Source organism: Panicum virgatum, chromosome 7K, assembly GCF_016808335.1.
Source record: "Panicum virgatum strain AP13 chromosome 7K, P.virgatum_v5, whole genome shotgun sequence".
Taxonomy (NCBI): Eukaryota; Viridiplantae; Streptophyta; class Magnoliopsida; order Poales; family Poaceae; genus Panicum; species Panicum virgatum.
This window is the reverse complement of record NC_053142.1, coordinates 20,545,008-20,563,859: the sequence shown is the minus strand read 5'-3', so window position 1 is coordinate 20,563,859 and position 18,852 is coordinate 20,545,008. Positions and strand designations below refer to the sequence as shown.

Here is an 18,852-nt window from a genome sequence, read left to right as displayed (position 1 = left end):
AAAAGTTTTCAGTCTAGCATACCAAGCACGAGGTGCTTGCTTCAACCCATATAAAGCCTTTTGTAACTTGAAAACATGATTAGGAAATTTAGGATGTTCAAAACCAGGGGGTTGTTTAACATAAACTTCCTCTTCTATATACCCATTCAAAAAGGCACTCTTCACGTCCATTTGATAAAGCTTAAAACCACGTGAGGCAGCAAAAGCAAGCAAAATGCGAATAGCTTCTAAACGAGCAACAGGAGCAAAAGTTTCACCATAATCAATACCCTCCTTTTGACAGAAACCCTGAGCCACCAATCTGGCTTTGTTTCTGACAACAAGACCATCTTCCCCTTGTTTGTTCTTAAAAACCCATTTAGTACCAATTGGTTTGCAAGAAAAAGGTGGATCAACCAAAACCCAAACCTGATTTCGTTCAAAATTTTCTAACTCCTCATGCATGGCATTGACCCAATTAGAATCAGACAGCGCATGTCCAACATCACGGGGTTCAAAAGAGGCAACAAATGCAGAATGCGCAAGGACACATTGATTTCTAGATTTATACCTTGTCGTGCGCTCATTCAAGTTACCTATCATTTGTTGAGGTGGATGGCGACGCTGAATATGTCGAGGTGCTGTTCTAACAGAAGTTGCCTCCCCCTCAATTGTAGCTAGTTCATGATCAACAATAGGTATAGCTGCAGGATCTGCTGTGGATGTGAAAAGCTCTGAAGGCCCATCGTCTATCGTGCTGCTAGGCGTCTGAATGGGAGTTGCCTCGAGCACAGCTGGATCCTCTGTTGCATCATCATCATCGTCAAGTCCATCAACCTCATCTTCAAAAATGTTTTGTCCAATCTCATCATCACCTGCACACTCAAAAGCAGAAGAGAAACAAGGCATCGTCTCGTCGAAGGTGACCTCACATGTCTCCTCGATGCGATTAGTATCAAGATTAAGAACCCGGTAAGCTCGCCCTTGCAAAGCATACCCCAAGAACAACCCATCAGAAGAACGTGATTCAAATTTGTCCAAATTTCCTTTTTTCAGAATAAAGCATTTACAACCAAATACGCGAAAATGAGAAACTTTTGGACAACGACCATATCTCAACTCATAAGATGTTTTCCCCAGAAAAGCTCTCAGAAAAATACGATTAGCAACATAGCAAGCGGTATTGATCGCCTCAGCCCAAAAACGTCTAGGGGTTTTATGTTCATCAAGCATTGTCCTAGCCATCTCAACAAGCGTTCGATTTTTCCTTTCAACAACACCATTCTGAGGGGGGACATACGGTGAGGAAAACTGATGATCAAGACCCTGTTCTGAACAAAAAGATTTCATTCGAGCATTCTTGAATTCTGTGCCATTATCACTGCGAATTGCTCTAACGACATTATTGGATAACTCATTTTTCAGCTTTAGAACAAGATCATGAATAAATTGAAAAGCCTCATCCTTGGATTCCAAAAAGAACACCCATGAATAACGAGAAAAATCATCCACAATGACGAGCACATACCACTTCCCACCAGCAGAACGAACACGGGCTGGACCTACAGTGTCCATATGTAACAACTCACCCGGTCGTTCTGTCATCACCTGAGTCACAGGTGCATGAGAAGCCGCAATCATTTTGCCATGTTTGCAAGGAGCACAAACCAAATCTTTCTCAAACTTGAGTTTCGGTAAACCATCTATCAAACCCATCGAACTCAAACGGCATAGTAAATCAAAGCTCAAGTGACCCAAACGACGATGCCACTTCCAAATGGGGAGAGAACCATGAGCAACCAAACAACGAGCTTGTCCAAAAGATTTAGAGAAATCAACCATGAAAATTCGTCCAAAGGGGGAGATTTGACAAACAAGGTTACCGATAGAATCTAGAACTCGCGAATTGCCTTTCTTAAAACGCACTTCAAAACCATCATCAAGAAGTTGTGAGACAGAAAGCAAGTTATAATGTAAGTTCCGTACCTTCGCGACGTCCTTTAGCATGAATTTATTGGTTACCTTGATACAGCCATGTGCCATCACTTTTCCTTTACTATTGTCCCCGAATGTAATGTATTCTTTACCGCTCGCGGGGGTGAGGCTGGAGAACCATCTATCATCTCCGGTCATGTGACGCGAACAACCAGAGTCCATTATCCATATGTTCTCCTCGCCTCCATCCTGCAATCAATAGCGAACACGAGAGTGAGCTAATGACTCAACACTGGGGTTAGGATAATGCAATGAAAACCAGTGCTGGGCCATTTGCTCAAAAGAAGCATTAGCAAAATCAAATCTCTCGAAAGAACGACGATGCCCACGAGGGGGAAAACGTGGCATGTCATTCCTATATGACGCAGGGGCACTATTACGTGAGCGAAAACCAGAAAAGCGAACAACTGGCGCTCGTCTAGAGTCACTACGATCATAGGCACCATGTGCAGGGTACCGATCACGTCGTTCAGCACGCTTCCTACGGAAGCAAAACTCCGCCAAATGACCATCACGATCACAAAAATCGCAATGGTAAATATTTTGAGTAGGAGCAACGACAACCTTAGCCTTAGAAGTGGAACCAGAAAAATCAGGCTTAAGGTTATCCAAATGTTCACAAGTTGGTGGCCATGTGTTATTCAGGCTTTTAAAGTGTTTGGGTTTAACCCTCCAAACCTGCTTTTTAGGAACAGACTTGGGAGGTTCTACCACAAAACCTTCAGGTGAGACCGGTGGACTCTTCTCACTGGGAGTAGGCCCATTGTTCTCACCATCTGCATTCTTTTTACCAAAAGTACGCTTCAAATCATAACCAACACCAAAATGTTCACCCCTTTTAATTTGTGCAATAGTCATACCAATCTGGGGCTCACGCACAGAACACCAACCAAGGATTGTTCTCAAATGAGTGTTTTCTTCTTCTAAAGCAGCATTGTCCTTCTTTAAGATGGAAATTTCAGCAACAAAAGTAGGACAAGTCAAACACTCAGGTAAAACAGGACAAGTGTGTTTCTCCAACTGAACAATATGGCATTTAGCAACATTCAACTCAGTTTGCAAAATTGGACAAGTAGCACAAGCACCAAGTAAAACAGAACGAGAGCGAAGTTCTTCCAATTCAATCTTAGCACAATCAAATTTATCAACTAAAACAGCATGCTTAGATTGCAATTCAGAAATAGAAACCATATGAATAGAACATTCCTCACATTCTACAGCAGCAGGTGTAGCATCTTTTAGTGTTTTTAATTCAGCAGATATTCTATCATGATCAGCCTTAAGTCTTGCTAGAATTTTATTTTGTTTATCAACAAGTTTAGTCAACTCTTCAATTTCTTCTTCAGCAGAATTTTGTACCTCATTATCAGAAGAGTCGTTGCTGCAGTCATATGCATCACCCTCATTTAAAGCCATAGTGCACATGCCTCCCTTGATGTCAGCAAGAAAACAGAGTCCTCCATCATTGGTCTTTTTGGGCTTCTCATCTTCGGACTCTGAATCACTAGAGTTGTAGGAGGCATCTGAATCAAAGCTACCCAGCGAAGAAAAGAGAACATGTGCAGCCTTCTTGATTTGCTTGTCAGTAAACTTCTGTTGTCCCTTCTTTCTCCCACGCCTATCACTCTTGTTCTTCCTGTCCCTTGATTGTTCCTGGCGCCTGTAGCTGTTGCCATGCTCCGGTGCCTTCACCTTGCTTGGACAATCAGCAATGAAGTGTCCACGCTCACCACAGTTGAAGCATCCTTCTGAACGCCTTCTATTTCGCCTGTTTTCATATACCCGCTTGAACTTGTTGGTGAGCAAAACAAGCTGATCATCATCAAATACCTCCAACTCATCATCTGCAATATGACACAAGGAGGACAAAGCAAAACTAGGAGTAGATAAAAGATTAGCATTAGTGTTAGTACTCCCAGAAACCAAAGCCATTGGAATATTTGAAGAAGAACCAGCTGTGGGATTGTTAAGCTTTTTTCGAAATTGGATGTCGATCTCTTTGGATTTAAGCTTACTGAAAAGCTCATCAGTTGTAAGAGTCTCATAATTAGTAGACTCAACAATCGCTTCCACTTTTGTACCCCAAACATCCAAGTCGAGTGCATGCAACAATTTGAGAGCCCTTGCATGATCATCATACGGCATAACCATTATGTTGGCTTTCATTTTGTTGACAAGACTCAAAAATCGAGCGAAAAGATTTTCGATAGACTCACCAGGCGATTGCATAAAATTATCATATTCGCGCCTGTAAGTTTCAAATAACCGGATCTTCACTGCGTTGGTGCCCTCATGAAAATTTTGTAGAGTAGACCAAATCTCATGAGCAACTTGTTTGTCAGAAACACGATCAAATTCAGATTTGCTCAAAGCAGCAAAGAGAAAATCTACAGCTTTGTTATTGTTTTCATATTTTGTAGCGTGAGCTGCATTTGAGGGATCAGCTGGAATCACATAAGTCGTATCAATTGTAATATTCCAAATCGCAATCCCTTTCCCCTTGAGAAAGGCACTCATGCGAGCCTTCCAGTACGGGTAATCGGTTCCATCAAAAGCAGGTGGATGTGAAGACGAAGTCATGATCGCCACAAGTGGATTTCACAACAGATTAGGTATGAGAAAACCTTAACCGGCTCTGGTACCAATTGTAGGACCGGAAAATGCGACCAGAGGGGGGGTGAATGGGAGCAACTCAAAATAATTTCGCACGGAAGCAAACAGATCAAACTCCCAAATTTCAAGAACTTTAGCAAATTAGATCCAAACGCGAGGAAACTCGAAACATAGGTTCACAAGATCACTAGAAATCTATTCTCAAAATATTATGCAAGGAAATTAAGTATAAAATGCGGATCAAGAAAACCTAGATTGAAACCGACGATAAACCTGACGAAGAACAAATAAGCACGATGCAATGAAACGAAGAACAATACTTAATGATAAAGTATTAAACCAAGTACTTGTTCTTACAAAATTGCATCTAGCCTCCGCCCGATCGTCCTCCCTCTCTTGATTAGAGAGATCAACAAAAATCCCTCACTAGGAATTAAACCCTAGGCTAGACTGGAGAGAGGAGTGCACGCAAGAAGAGCTTCAGGGAGGCGGCTACTGTTCACGGCGGCTACTGTTCACGCGAGACTGTAGCGCGGCACTGTTCACGGCGGCTACTGTAGCAGCGCCCCCCAAAACCCTAAAAACGTATATCCCTCAATCCTAGGTGCCGCATATTTATAACCCATAGGGTGGCACTACCTAAATTACAAATTTGCCATTACGTAAATCAAATTAACGTAATCGGCGCGTATCACGCAATATCATCCTCCACGGCAAACAATCTCGATGTCCGCGATCCTTCCATCTAGCACCATGGCGTCCCGTGATCTCGCCGCACGATGATCCGGAATCTTCTCGCGATCGACAATTGTCCCCATCTTCGGCCACGTCCGCCGCAACGAACGTCCGGGATCTTGGTTTTGTGGCTTAACCAAGAAACCGTCCACCAACGTTCTCTCGCTGTGTCGTCAGGTACAGTAGACATACACCGCACGATCTCAAATCCCTCGAACGCAAGTCTTGATCCACCCTTCACCGCTCTCAGTCCATCGGCGTGGCATCATATCTTCATTCTTCACACGTCGCCGCATGTTCAGTCTCCACCTATCACCTGCAACGACACCAACCAAGAGAAACGTCACACGCACACTGTGTTGTTCAATCACTCATCACAAGGTCCTAGCCCCACGGGCATCTCACTTTGATACAAGCCACACAATTGTAAATGCAAGAAACAGAGATGCCTGCAAGCAAGCGTGCCTGAAAAACTGTTCCTGCAAGGCCGTGATGTTCAGGTACGGCGATAATGAGTCCGATGGCAACTGCCAGTGGGTGACGAAGGTCTTCTCCATGCAATCAATACAACCTCAGATTGTTCATTACAACTCCTCTGCTTACATCAAGGTGCAGCTTAGCCCCTCCCCTTCTGCATCTATTGCAAATAGAAAGAAGGTTATTACAGGCGCTACAATTGCAAGTATTATTGCTATCGTATTGATTGTCGTTGCCATAACTCTTTATGTACGAAGAAGGGGGAAATATCAAGAGATAGAAGAAGAATTTGATTTTGATCAATTTCCAGGCATGCCAATGAGGTTTTCTTATGAAAAGTTGAGAGAATGCACTGAAGACTTCAGTAAAAAGCTCGGGGAAGGTGGCTTTGGATCAGTTTTTGAAGGGAAACTAGATGAGGAGAGGGTCGCAGTAAAGCGTTTGGAAAGCGCTAGACAAGGGAAGAAAGAATTCTTGGCAGAGGTTGAGACTATTGGTAGCATTGAGCACATTAATCTTGTCAGACTCGTAGGATTCTGTGCAGAGAAATCACATAGACTTCTAGTATATGAATATCTGCCCAGAGGTTCCCTTGATCGGTGGATCTATTACCGCCACAATAATGCACCTCTTGATTGGGGTACCAGATGTAGGATCATTCTGGATATTGCCAAGGGGCTATGCTATCTTCATGAGGAGTGCCGGCAAAAAATTGCTCATTTGGACATCAAACCCCAAAATATTCTCTTAGATGAGAACTTCAGTGCTAAATTGGCTGATTTTGGACTATCCAAGCTAATAGATAGGGATCAAAGCAAAGTAATGACTGTGATGAGAGGCACACCTGGGTATCTGGCACCTGAATGGTTAACATCACAAATCACTGAGAAAGTTGATATCTACAGTTTTGGAGTTGTTGTCATGGAAGTGGTATGTGGAAGAAAAAATATCGATCATTCTCAACCTGAGGAAAGCATCCAGCTGATCAATTTGTTACGAGAAAAGGCTCAAAACAACCAGCTGATTGATATGATTGACAAGAAAAGTGATGGCATGGTCGTACACCAGGAGGAAGTTATCCAAATGATGAAGCTTGCAATGTGGTGCTTGCAAAATGATAGCAGTCGAAGGCCTTTGATGTCAACGGTGGTCAAGGTACTGGAAGGTACAATGACTGTAGAAGCTTGCATAGATTACAGTTTCCTCAGTGCAGATCCAGTATTGTCAACTGAAGGTAATCAATCAACATATTCAGCTCCACCACCAGCATCAGTCTTATCTGGTCCAAGATGATATGTTCTGTAATTGCTTTTGCACCTTATTTGGTTCTAATTTGAATGTACATTTTAGATGGCATGAAAAGAAAAACTTTCAATAAAGTCTACATCTGGAAAACAAAGGCAGTGCATTTTCCATTTTCAAGAATTTCATAAAGTTCACATATACAACTTTGATTTTGCATGCTAAATAATTGGTGGAAAAATAATAATGGAATTATGCTTTGTAGCTACCATGGTAAAAGTGTATAACTGTACTTACATGAGCACTATGTTACTGTATCCAACAAATCCTCTCTAGGGAAGTTGCTGTCTCCTCTGATTTGAGGTACAGATTTATTTCTTCCACATTCGCAATCTTTAGCATGATCTTAAATCATACTCTACCAGCCCCCCAGCGGTAGTATGCAAACAGGCAATCGCACTGTCTTTGGCGTGTCTAGCTAGCTTTTGCACTGCATTTTCTTAATTTCTACGAGCAAGCACACAAATGCAACAGTGGCAGAGCACCCTATTGGCCCATGTCCTATTCACCTTCCACTCAGATGATCATCTCATCGTCCAATGAAATCTGTTCCTCAAGTGAGCCAGGTGCTTCAGAATACCATCATTTGTGCGTTTTAGGGGTTCATCAGGTTGGGGGCATCTAATCATCCACAGAAATGCTAGAATCCTGAATCTTCATAGTTATAACAAATACCGGCATACCAGAGTAATACCTCGGTGAGGATTAAGGAACCAAAAATAATAGAAACTTGGGCACCACGAGGAGCTCGCCGCCGCGCCCGCGTCCAAGGCTGCCACCATGGGGAGCTCGACCCCGCCGGCCATGGAGGGCCTCGCCGCCGCGCTCGCGTCGAAGGGCGCCGTCATGGGGAGATCGACCCCGCCGGCCATGGTGGGCGTCGCCGTTGCGCCCGCGTCCAAGGCCGCCGCCATGGGGAGCTCGACCACGCCGGCCATGGAGGGGCGGCATCGAGAGGGAGAGGGCGTCGGCCATGGACGCGGCGCGCATGGCTGCGGGCGCGGCGGCGCACGGTGCTGTGCGGAGTGCGAAAACGGGCGCCGGAGGGCGACGGGCGCGCGGGAACGGGAGGATGGGGAGCAGCGGGGCATCGGCAAAGACGTCTACCGTGTTTTTCGGAATGCCGAAGGAGAAAGCAGAGGCTACGAGTTTACTGGCTCCGGTTTTTTTTTAAATCATACTGGCTCCGTTGAAAACGAGTTTTAGGGCATCCTTAACAGATTCTTGAAACGGAGCTGCTAACACCCGGACGTCCGAGAGCTGCTAACACCCGGACGTCCGATGTGAGATGCTAACATCGGACGTTACAATTGTAGGAAAAAAATTACCACTATAACATTGGCTGATATTGCATGCAATAGATCGATTGCAACATGAGAAATGAACAGATGTGTTGGCGCACAATCTGTACCGACATACGAATGCGCACGGTCGCGCGGCGCGAGGAGGAGTTCGATGTAGCACTTCCTGCGTAGGGCGGTCAGACCGGTCAGGGTGACCAGTCAGACCGATCGTCGGGGTAGAATGGCGAAATCCGAAGAATGCTCGGCCGGAAGGGACTCCGTCAGAGCAGGCGCACGTAGAGTTGTTCTAAAATCGACAGACCATCTAGAACGCCTTCAAACGTCGCGGAGTGAAAGAAAAACAACATATAAGTGTTAAAAGAGCTAGGGTTTGGAGTTAAAAGTAAAGTCAATAAAAGATTGAGAAAAGTAATGTATTATTGTATTTTTGATCGATTAGATTCCCTCAATCGGCCGTGACCCTTAATATTTATTGAGTGGGGTGGACTTATTCCGCAAGAATTCTTTTATAGATACGAAAATCTATAGTTGTACTCAAATTTTGCTTGGACCGGTCAGACCGGTCATTCCCACCGGTCAAACCGATCGGTTATGCCAAACCGACTCCAAACACCTAGATCGACCAGACCGCCTGGTCATACCGGTTAGACCGGTCTCTGCCAATTTTGGTCGTCAACATATGCCCCCCCTGTTTTTTGGCAAAGCTTGCATGCCAAAGAACACTCCACTGGACCAAAATTGTCTAAGAATGATAATCAATAATACATCGTTTGTTTTTGTGTTAAGGGCGATAAAAAAATTATCGGCCATGTCTTGCTTTTCTTAAAGTTGATCATAATACAATTTGCTTCGGTCTCCAAACTTTTTTCATGACTAGTGGCTTTGTTGGCTCGACCTCCACTTGTTCCTCCATCGATTATTATTTGCGCAAACGTTGCAATCTTCGTTCTTGAGTACGAGACAAGTCTAAGGGACACCACCTCGGCTGTAAGTACTTTGAATCTTGCTTCGTGTTGTTTCTACCCTCCTTGCTGTAACCAAAATCTTTTTTGACCAGATTATTGCTAGCAACAATCAGCCTTTGTGGTGAAGTGTGGTTTGAACACATAGGAGGATATTGAATGTAATATGATTTCATATGCATCCTACTATAATCCAAGAGCATATAAAAGTAAGGATGAAATTAGAGAGTAACCGGCCCATAATGCGCAACAACATAATTATTTTAATGTGGACAATAAACCGATTGCTCTTGAAGTTTTGATGATGATCTCATATTTTTTACTTCACCTAGCTACTTCTTCTTCTTCTGAGTAGCTCCTTTCTTCTCATATTTGGCCAAGAGTTTCTTAAAACTCGGCCTTATTTTGCTCTTGCAGGAACTCTCAGGTTCACTGGACCGGTAACACCAGTCGGACCGGATAGACCGCCACTGGATCCGGTTAGACCGGTCGACTTGCTGTCAGCCTTCTTCTTGTCTTGTCCCCCGAGTATTTAAGTATTTTTTGTAGCTCGGGAAGTCATGTTCTGCAGCGTCTTCTTCTTAAGCCTCTCTTCTCCAATGATCATATTTTTTTTCCTTTTATTGATTCAGCTTGATTTGGTCGAATTAAAATCTTGAGATTCTTTAGTTCGAGCACATGGGTATGTATTGGAAAAGGATTCTGATCAATTTGCTTTCTAGAAATAACCAATCATCCTTCATTTATGGCCGATTGTATTTGTCTACGAAGAACATTGCAATTATTGGTAGCATGAGAAAAAATATTGTATATTTTACAATAAGCACGCCATTTCAGTTCATCCATCGATGGAACAGTGTGAAAGAAAATCACACATCAACTCTCTATACAAGAAAATCACACATCAACTCTCTATACTCATCTAGATAAACTAAAACAAGTAAATCTATATCTATATATGCACAGCTAAAAGTACCAAACACATTTGAGTTCAAGTGGTATAAAAATGAAGAAACTTTCCCAATCTAAAAACACCTCCCATTTCTCTATTTCTAAACCATAAAAAATGAGGTACACAAAAAATGAATGATGAGAGAAACAAGATCCTAACCTTTACAGCTATTGAATGGACAGGGAATCAAATAGTCTTTACAAATCGTGAATGAAATGGGAAAGAATTCCCCCCACCTGAGCCAAAAACAGTAAGAACACTGAGCTGAATGGCTTGGGCGGGGGAGAGGAGGGGGATATAGGCCGGAGCTCTTTTGTCCCGGTTGGAGCCACCAACCGAGACCAAAGCCCTTACATTTGTCCCGGTTGGTGGCTCCATCCGGGACCATTGGTCCCAGAGGCCTTTGGTCCCGGTTGGTGGCTCCAACCGGGACAAAAGACCCCTGTGCCCCCACGCTGCCCCGGCTAGCCGTTGGACCCGGGATCAAAGCACTCTTTGGTCCCGGGTCCAAAGGCAGCCGGGACAAATGGTCTGGACTAAAGGTCTGTTCTGTAGTAGTGTCTTCCACCAGCTACAACGCCTTTTTGGGTTCAAAGGTCCAATATCCTCCTTAATTTGTCTCTTCCTTCCCGGCGTCGGCCCATTTCCTCATTGGCCGCCTGCTTATCAGATTGGCACGTGCCAAAAAATGGTGTCAACAGGGATCATCAGTGAACTTCTACCTAGCGCGCCAGCTGTCGGTGTTTTACTGGCAAACCTACCTAGGGATAACATAAGGTAGTAAATTGTAGGCAGGGACTCGCTTGAATTAGGAACACGATGGTGCAAGCAACACAAGGTTTAGCCTACGTCCTGTTTGCTAGCTTGGAGAGGTCCCTGTCTATCCTTATATAGTTGGGGTGGGGGAGGGGGGGTTAGATTATATGAAACCCTAGACTGATATCAGCTTAGGCATCCCTCTCAAGTACTACTCGAGTGGTAGTATATGTGTATATATGAGACATGCCCATCCCATATCAGATCAGAGCCACATCAGCCATCCTATGACCCAAGGTTTGACAATTACTTATTAAGTTACTCCATCCGTTCTAAATTATATGTCGTTTGAATTTTCTAATCATAAGTTTGACCACACATTTGATTCAAATAATTTGTATAAACATAGTCAAATTTAGTAATTCTTAAAGAACTTGTATTGATAGCAAGCCATAATAAAAGAAGTGATATTTTACACAAATTTTTGAATAAGACGAGTAGTCTAATTTAGGGTAAAAAAATAAACAATCTATAATTTAGATAAGTTGAAATGGAGGGAATATTATGATTTATATCGTATGTGTTTTCATGTCCAGTTGGTTGAATAATTGGCTACCCTATCCTTGATCATACCGGTCAGTGTCTTGTTTTGTTTTTTTAGTCCGATCGTTTTCGACTCATTTCTATTCGAATTGGTTCGTTTTCGATATCCCGTGAGTCTGTGTTCCTTTTCAAGCTCCGACCTTTCCATTTCGATTTCAATTTTGTATCAAAATATAAAAGTGAAAACAATAGCATGGTTATCCCGGTTGATTCTCACCATTTTCATCCGTATATCTAAGATAGGTAGCTCGTCGTCATGCTACAAGGATAGCTTCACTTTCATGGGCGTTGGACTATTTTAACAGAGAACTTAAAAAAGTCAAGGTAAAGTCAGACTATCCGACTGGAACATACAGCAGCCTATCTCACCTCGAGCAACTTGGAGCTCATAAAGCTGCACGCCGACGAAAAAAAAATAAAAACCATGGGACCCAGCACCACCGCCCCGTGTGGTGGACTGGTGGTGGAACCGCACCCCCCGTTGTCCCGCTCCGCGGCACCGTACGGCGCCCGCGCTTGACTATTGCACCGCCCGCGTACGGCCAAACCCGCGTCCCGACCGGGCTAAATGAATTGCGGAACGGTGGCGATGGCGAACGCCCGACCACCCATCGTCCCGTCCAACCGTCGGACCGGTCAGGTCTGCCGGCCGGGCCGGCGCCGCGAGCCGCTAGCACTGTGCCGTTCCCGTACGCCGAGTCGCCGAGAGGAAAAAGGTACTCCCTCGGTCCCTCCGTTCTAAAATAATCGCACTTATGGCATTCAAATGTGAAAATTACTGTAGCTGCGAAATTACATTTTCCCCCTAGAAAGTGAGGCTGACATGACTGGCAGTTTCAGAAAATGCGGCCAGGAATTTCAGAAAAAAAAAAACAATAGTACAACACGTAGCCCTGCTAGAGCCACGAATGTGCAAGGTCCAATAAACAAAGTTTTTTTTGGAGAGGAGACTAGTACAGAATGTTCTAGCACTACTATCACGCGGCAGGCGCTGCAGATCCAAAATTTAAATTGGCGCCATTGCTCCCACTATAAAAAGGCTTCAGATGCTTGACATCCTTCAGACTGATCCAACTCCAAGGCTGCAATACATTCCACCTTCAATCATGACCATAGATCTAGGGGCGCGTTTAGTTCCCAAACCAAAAAAATTTTGTTGTTAAATTAACAGTTTAACCAGATGTTGGGAGGACTTTTCGAACACTAATTAAAAAACTAATTTCAAAACTGAAGCGCCCCGACCCGAAGATCAAGGCTAAACCATGTATTAATTACCGAATAAGGTCTCCGGCATAATACATGTTACATCAAGTGGAGTCCAGAGTCATACAGAGCTTTATTTAACACGTACATGAGAAGTAAAGTGACAACACAAAGCTACACAGAACAACCATAGGATAACAACTAGCATAGCGACATGTAGGACTAGCTCTTCATCCATCACGGCTCCACTCGATCAGCTTGGGTGCGGACACGACCTACTCGTAGTCTTCTGGCACAAAGTCAGGATTTTCTGGAGAAAAATCAACAGGGGTGAGTACAAAAGTATTCAACAAGCTCCACCTCACCCTACGAGAGGGGACTGACATGCACGACACATAATAAACACATTCTACTAACAATGCAACTAATGGTATGCAACTCTTTCCGACACAACCCACAATAGGTAGCTCACTAGTTGTCAGGACCACACCGTAGCTTGTCCATACCGTGGACACGGACCATTCGAATGGATTATACACTCTGCAAAGGTCGTACACTGTACCCACACGCTCGGCTGTCCGAACGGACAACCGACATTGCCGACACCCAGCCGTGGTCTTGCCCCAGCCCGGCCGCACAAACCCTCAGGCCCTGACCCCAATGGTCTATACCCGTAAACCATCCCTGCGACCGTCAGGCTAACCAGTGGGATTAGGCTAAGTACGGCCCATACCGTAACCTGTGGTCGTACTAAAGTAAGCTAGGTGAGATGTCAAAACAACTCGGTCCTTATGGTTCACCAGGGCAGCAACCATCCCTCAACATGTCAACTCGAGCCTACCACCACGGTAGCACTCACCTGCCAGTCTACCACCACGGTAGCGCCGACTCCAGCATACCCAGCTGCCCAGGTCTCAGCCAGATCCCTTCGTATCCTATTCTCAGTTCTGGATATGCATGACTACTCAGATGCATGCATGAGCACACTCAATGACTCAAGTACTGATATATGTAATCGATCCTAGACCCAGGCTACAGCTAACCGTCCTCACATGGATGCAACCGCTCACGTAGGGGTCGATGAAACTTGCCTTCGCTTGCGTACGCGTCGGCGGCGGCGGCTTCCTGCTCGTGGTACGGGTCTTCTGGCTCCTTGGCGGGCTCCTCCTCGGTCACTCCGTGATCTACGGGCGAGAACGGCACAACCGGCAAACAAACACAAGCAAACAATAAGCTCAAATGGAGATGAAAATAGGAGGAAAAAGAGTTACGTGAAAAGGAGTTGATATGAAGGAGATACTGAGTTTACAGTATTGATTGGTAGAATGATTTGGATTAAGTGCTCACGGCCTGGGGGTGTTTTGGGCCTTTATCAGTGGAGTTAATGGTCGGGGGAGCTGCCTGCCATCTCACCTTGGCGCGGAACAGCTCGAGGAAGAGGATCAATTGTTGGAGCTTCGTTTCGTGAGTGAGCTGGGCTCGGGAGGAGTGGTTCAGCTAGCGGAGCGAAGTGGCTCGGTGTGCTTGGGCTGGTGACGGGGCTCGTCACGGCCTTGCTCCTTTTATAGGCGAGGAGAGCAGCAGCGGTGTCTCGCAGGGACGGCGACGGCGTGGACTGTGGCAGCTCGTCGTCAACGCAAATAGTGGGAGCACTGAAGGCGCGAGCGCCGAGGCGGCAAAGCCGGCGAGGACGCTGCAGCGGCGTGGGCGAGGTGGGGACGCGAGAGTGGGCGGCACGGCGTGGTGCCGGCGGCAGTGCGCGGTCCCGTCGTGGGGCCGGCGTGTCGCGCGTGCGCGAGTGAGAATGAGCGGGTGAGGCGGTTCGGCGGAAAAAATCTCGGCCGGCACTGTGCGTGGCGATCCTGATTTTTAGCGAAGTGGGTGCTGCCATGACGTGTCTTTTCAAGGTCAATGGTGTGGGTACTCTGTGGCTTCCAGGAAATAATGAAGTTATGGCAAAGGAGGTAGGCGCTGTCATGATTGTCTGGGAATTATGGCATGGTACGGTGACTTGAGAGGCTTTTATGGAAAGAGACGAGATGATTTTTGTCGTAGGTGCAAGCATATGTATGCTGGTTACTGGAGGGAACGAATGTACTAATGCAAGGTAAGAGTAAAAATAGTTTACCTAGTAGTTATGTAATACCTCGTATAACGTTAGTATTATTTTACGTTACTAGTTTAATTGCAACATAAGTTTTATTTTAGTGATTGTTGGAAATTGAGGCAGCCCTACTAAGTTGAGGATCTACACCAACTCACTTCAGAGTCGGTCAGCTTCTAGTTACTTAGTGTACCGGGCCCTTTTGACGGCAGAGCCGCCTTTTGCTTCCGGGAGGCAAAGCCTACCAACAGATGAAGCTGGCTTTCGGGTGGCAGAGCCAACCTTCGATGAAGCCCAGACCCTTTTGTGATCCCGGGTGGCAGAGCCAACCTTCGATGGATCACAACTTATACACTAAGTACTTAAATTTAACCTGGAGACTAACACTTATAAAGACGCTTACCTTATTGAAGCAACAAAGGAACACACACCTAGCACATTCTACCTATGCTCACTTCTACCATGCCCTTGGATGTGTGTGGAATTGAGTGGAGTAGTATGGCATGGCAAGGGGTGGCACCCTCCTTATATAGGCACCCATACCCTCTTAGATGAGTGACACTTGTCACACTCTAGGAAGTTCCCTACAAATATCTAAGTTCCCTATAAATATCTAATTCTAGAAAATTCTAAATTTTACCATGACAAGAAAATATCCAAGCTTCTTGTCTTCTTATGATTCTTGTGGAACATTCTAGAACCTTGTCATGGTGAACAAAATTACGCCATGGTTTATCCTTATTTTTATAGAACCTTCTAGAAGTTTGCTTTATAAATTTCAACACTACCCCTTAATCATGATGAAAACTGGGATGTTACAAACCTACCCCACTTAGGTTGAATCTCGTCCCCGAGATTCAGCTTCACCACTAAAGAGACTGGGAAACTCGGCTCGGAGCGCGTCTTCTCTCTCCCAAGTTGCTTCTGCTTCCGAATGCCTGCTCCACTGAACTCGGCAAATCCTGACTTCTGAGTTGCGGGTTCTTCGCGTCACAGTGTCCAGAATTTTTACTGGTACCTCTTGATATCTGAGATCATCCTACAGGTCAATTGTCTCTGGGGCCACTTGTTCTTCTGGTACTCGCAGGCACTTTCTGAGTTGGGACACATGGAATACATCGTGTACATCTGACATCTCTGCTGGCAACTGAAGTTTATAGGCTACCGCTCCCACTTTCTTGATAATTGGGAAATGTCCAATGTAACGTGGAGCCAACTTTCCTCGTACCTGGAATCTGCGTGTGCCGCGAATTGGGGAAACTTTAAGGTACACATAGTCTCCAACTTCGAAGCTGAGAGTACGTCTTCTTTTATCGGCATATCTTTTCTGGCGGGATTGAGCTGCCTTTAGATTCTCTCTGATTTCTGCTATCTTGTCTTCTGCTTCTTTAATAAAATCTGGGCCCTCAATAATGCGGTCACCGACTTCGGTCCACATGAGAGGTGTGCGACACTTCCTCCCGTAGAGGGATTCAAACGGCGACATCTTTAAGCTTGACTGGTAGCTGTTGTTGTAAGAGAACTCTGCATATGGCAAACTGTCTTCCCAATTTTTGCCATAAGTAAGAACACAGGCTCTTAGCATGTCTTCAAGGATCTAATTAACTCTTTCAGTCTGGCCATCAGTCTGAGGATGATAGGCTGAACTGAAGTCCAACTTTGTACCAAGTGCTTCATGTAACCTGCTCCAGAATCTCGAAGTGAACTGGGTGCCTCTATCTGACACAATCCTCTTAGGTACTCCATGCAACTTCACAATACGCTCAATATATAATTTGGCTAATCTATCACCTCCATAAGTGGTACGCACTGGGATGAAGTGTGCCACTTTAGTGAGTCGGTCAACAATCACTCAAACTGAGTCATGACCGCTCTGGGTTCTTGGTAGACCGGTGATAAAATCCATACTAACTTCATCCCACTTCCATACTGGGATCTACAACGGCTGGAGTAATCCACTAGGCTTCTGATGCTCTGCCTTGACTCTTTTGCACACATCACAATGAGCGACGAATCGAGCGATATCCCCCTTCATACCATTCCACCAATACTTCTCCTTAAGGTCCAGGTACATTTTCGTAGTGCCGGGGTGAATGGAATAGGCTGAGTTATGGGCTTCATCCAAGATGGTCCTGCGGAAATGACCTTGCTTAGGCACACATAATCTCTTCTTGAACCACAAGACTCCATCTTTATCTACTCTGAAATCTTGGGCTTTGCCTTCACTGTTGCGACCTTTAATCCATACCAATCTTTTATCCTCCATCTGAGCTTCCTTTATCTGGTCATCCAGAACGGGATGGACACTAAGGTTATAGTTGCAAGAGTGGCGTACAACCCTTAGGTTCAACTTCCTCATTTCTTCACTCAGCTCTAGGGCTTGTGTGACTAAGTGATGGCAATATGCTTTACGACTGAGCGCATCAGCCTCCACATTAGCCTTTTCAGGGTGGTAATGAATTTCCAAATCATAGTCTTTGATCAACTCCAACCATCTTCTCTGTCTAAGGTTTCTGACTGGGTGAAAATGTACTTCAAGCTCTTGTGATCCGTGTAGATTTCACACTTGTTCCCGATCAGATAATGTCTCCAAATCTTGAGGGCATGCACCACTGCAGCTAACTCCAAGTCATGGGTGGGGTAGTTCTGCTCATGTGCTCTCAACTGTCTTGAGGCATAAGCTACAACTCTTCCTTCTTGCATAAGCACACAACCCAATCCTTGTCGGGATGCGTCGTAATAAATGACAAAGCTCTTCTGATTATCTAGCAAGACTAGCACTGGGGCAGAAGTTAGTCGCCTCTTCAACTCTTGAAAGCTTCTCTCGCAAGCTTCAGACCAAACAAACTTCGTGTCCTTCCGGAGTAACTTAGTCATAGGCCGGGCTATCTTAGAGAAACCTTCGATGAATCTCCGGTAATAGCCAGCTAGTCCCAAGAAACTCCTGATCTCTGAGGCTGAGGTCGGTTGCTTCCATTCTGATACTGCCTTGACCTTTTCTGGGTCCACTTCAACACCTTCAGCTGTTAATACATGACCAGAAAACTGACTCTCTGCAACCAGAATTCACACTTACTAAACTTGGCATATAACTGGTGTTTTCTGAGCTTTCCCAGCACAATTCTGAGATGTTGTCCATGCTCCTCAGCACTCTTAGAGTAGACCAGTATGTCATCTATGAATACCACGACAAACCGATCTAACTCTTCCATAAACACCTTATTCATGAGGGTCATGAAAAAGGCAGGGGCATTTGTCAGACCAAAAGGCATCACTGTGAACTCATACTGGCCATAACGGGTGTAAGGATCGATGGACCAAGAGGGGGGGGTGAATTGGGCCTTTTTCAAAATTCTAAGATAGATAAAACAACCTTAACCTATGCAATGCTAGTAAGGCTCAATTCACCAACCGGCTAAACAAAGCTAACTACACAAGCTAACAAAGATAAGAAACTAAGCAAGGTAGAGCTAAGCTATGATCTCTAAGGTCAAGCACATGAAAGAAAGCATGAAAGTAAGTGCTTGAAATGAAAGAGAGTGCAAGAGACAATCGGATTTTTCCCGTGGTGTCGATGTGTTGGTACACACCCCTAATCCACGTTGTGACACTCACTAAGAGTCTTGGCACCTCCCATGTCACCGAGACTTGGCGCTCACTAAGAGTCTCCGTTCACCATCCCGGCGTGGTGGAGCTCAAGCCACGTACAATCTTCTTCTCCGGGCTCCCACAATCCTTGGCAAGCTCCGCGAGAAACACTTCGATCACAAAGATCGTCTAGGTGCTGCCAAACACCAAGAGTAACAAGCTCCTAAGCCTTCACTTGACCTACACTCAGTTGGCCCTAGCTCAAGCACACTTGCTACA

General features: G+C 45.1%; 2 protein-coding genes across 2 annotated transcripts; one reads left to right on the top strand and one right to left on the bottom strand.

Moving 5' to 3' along the window:
* Window positions 1-578: 578 nt before the first annotated feature.
* Window positions 579-4,554, bottom strand: LOC120639995. The gene is made up of 4 exons (XM_039915899.1): window positions 2,653-4,554; window positions 2,067-2,163; window positions 763-1,025; window positions 579-656 (listed from the first exon to the last, which is right to left on the bottom strand). Exons 1-4 carry the CDS (start codon window positions 4,552-4,554, stop codon window positions 579-581), a joined length of 2,340 nt encoding a protein of 779 aa, XP_039771833.1.
* LOC120640483 (G-type lectin S-receptor-like serine/threonine-protein kinase SD2-5) lies at window positions 2,169-7,207 on the top strand. The gene has a single exon (XM_039916326.1). It carries the CDS (start codon window positions 5,617-5,619, stop codon window positions 7,090-7,092), a length of 1,476 nt encoding a protein of 491 aa, XP_039772260.1. The 5' UTR covers window positions 2,169-5,616; the 3' UTR covers window positions 7,093-7,207.
* The last annotated feature ends 11,645 nt before the right edge of the window (window positions 7,208-18,852 follow it).

Excerpts from the sequence above, each read along its gene's own strand:
- LOC120640483 (XM_039916326.1), top strand. The coding sequence starts at position 5,617 with ATGTTCAGTCTCCACCTATCACCTGCAACGACACCAACCAAGAGAAAC.
- LOC120639995 (XM_039915899.1), bottom strand. The coding sequence starts at position 4,554 with ATGACTTCGTCTTCACATCCACCTGCTTTTGATGGAACCGATTACCCG. Across the intron at positions 1,026-2,066 it reads CAGCCTCACCCCCGCGAGCG|GAAATTTGGACAAATTTGAA; the intron begins GTAAAGAATACA and ends TTCTGAAAAAAG. Across the intron at positions 657-762 it reads AGGATCCAGCTGTGCTCGAG|CTACAATTGAGGGGGAGGCA; the intron begins GCAACTCCCATT and ends ATCATGAACTAG.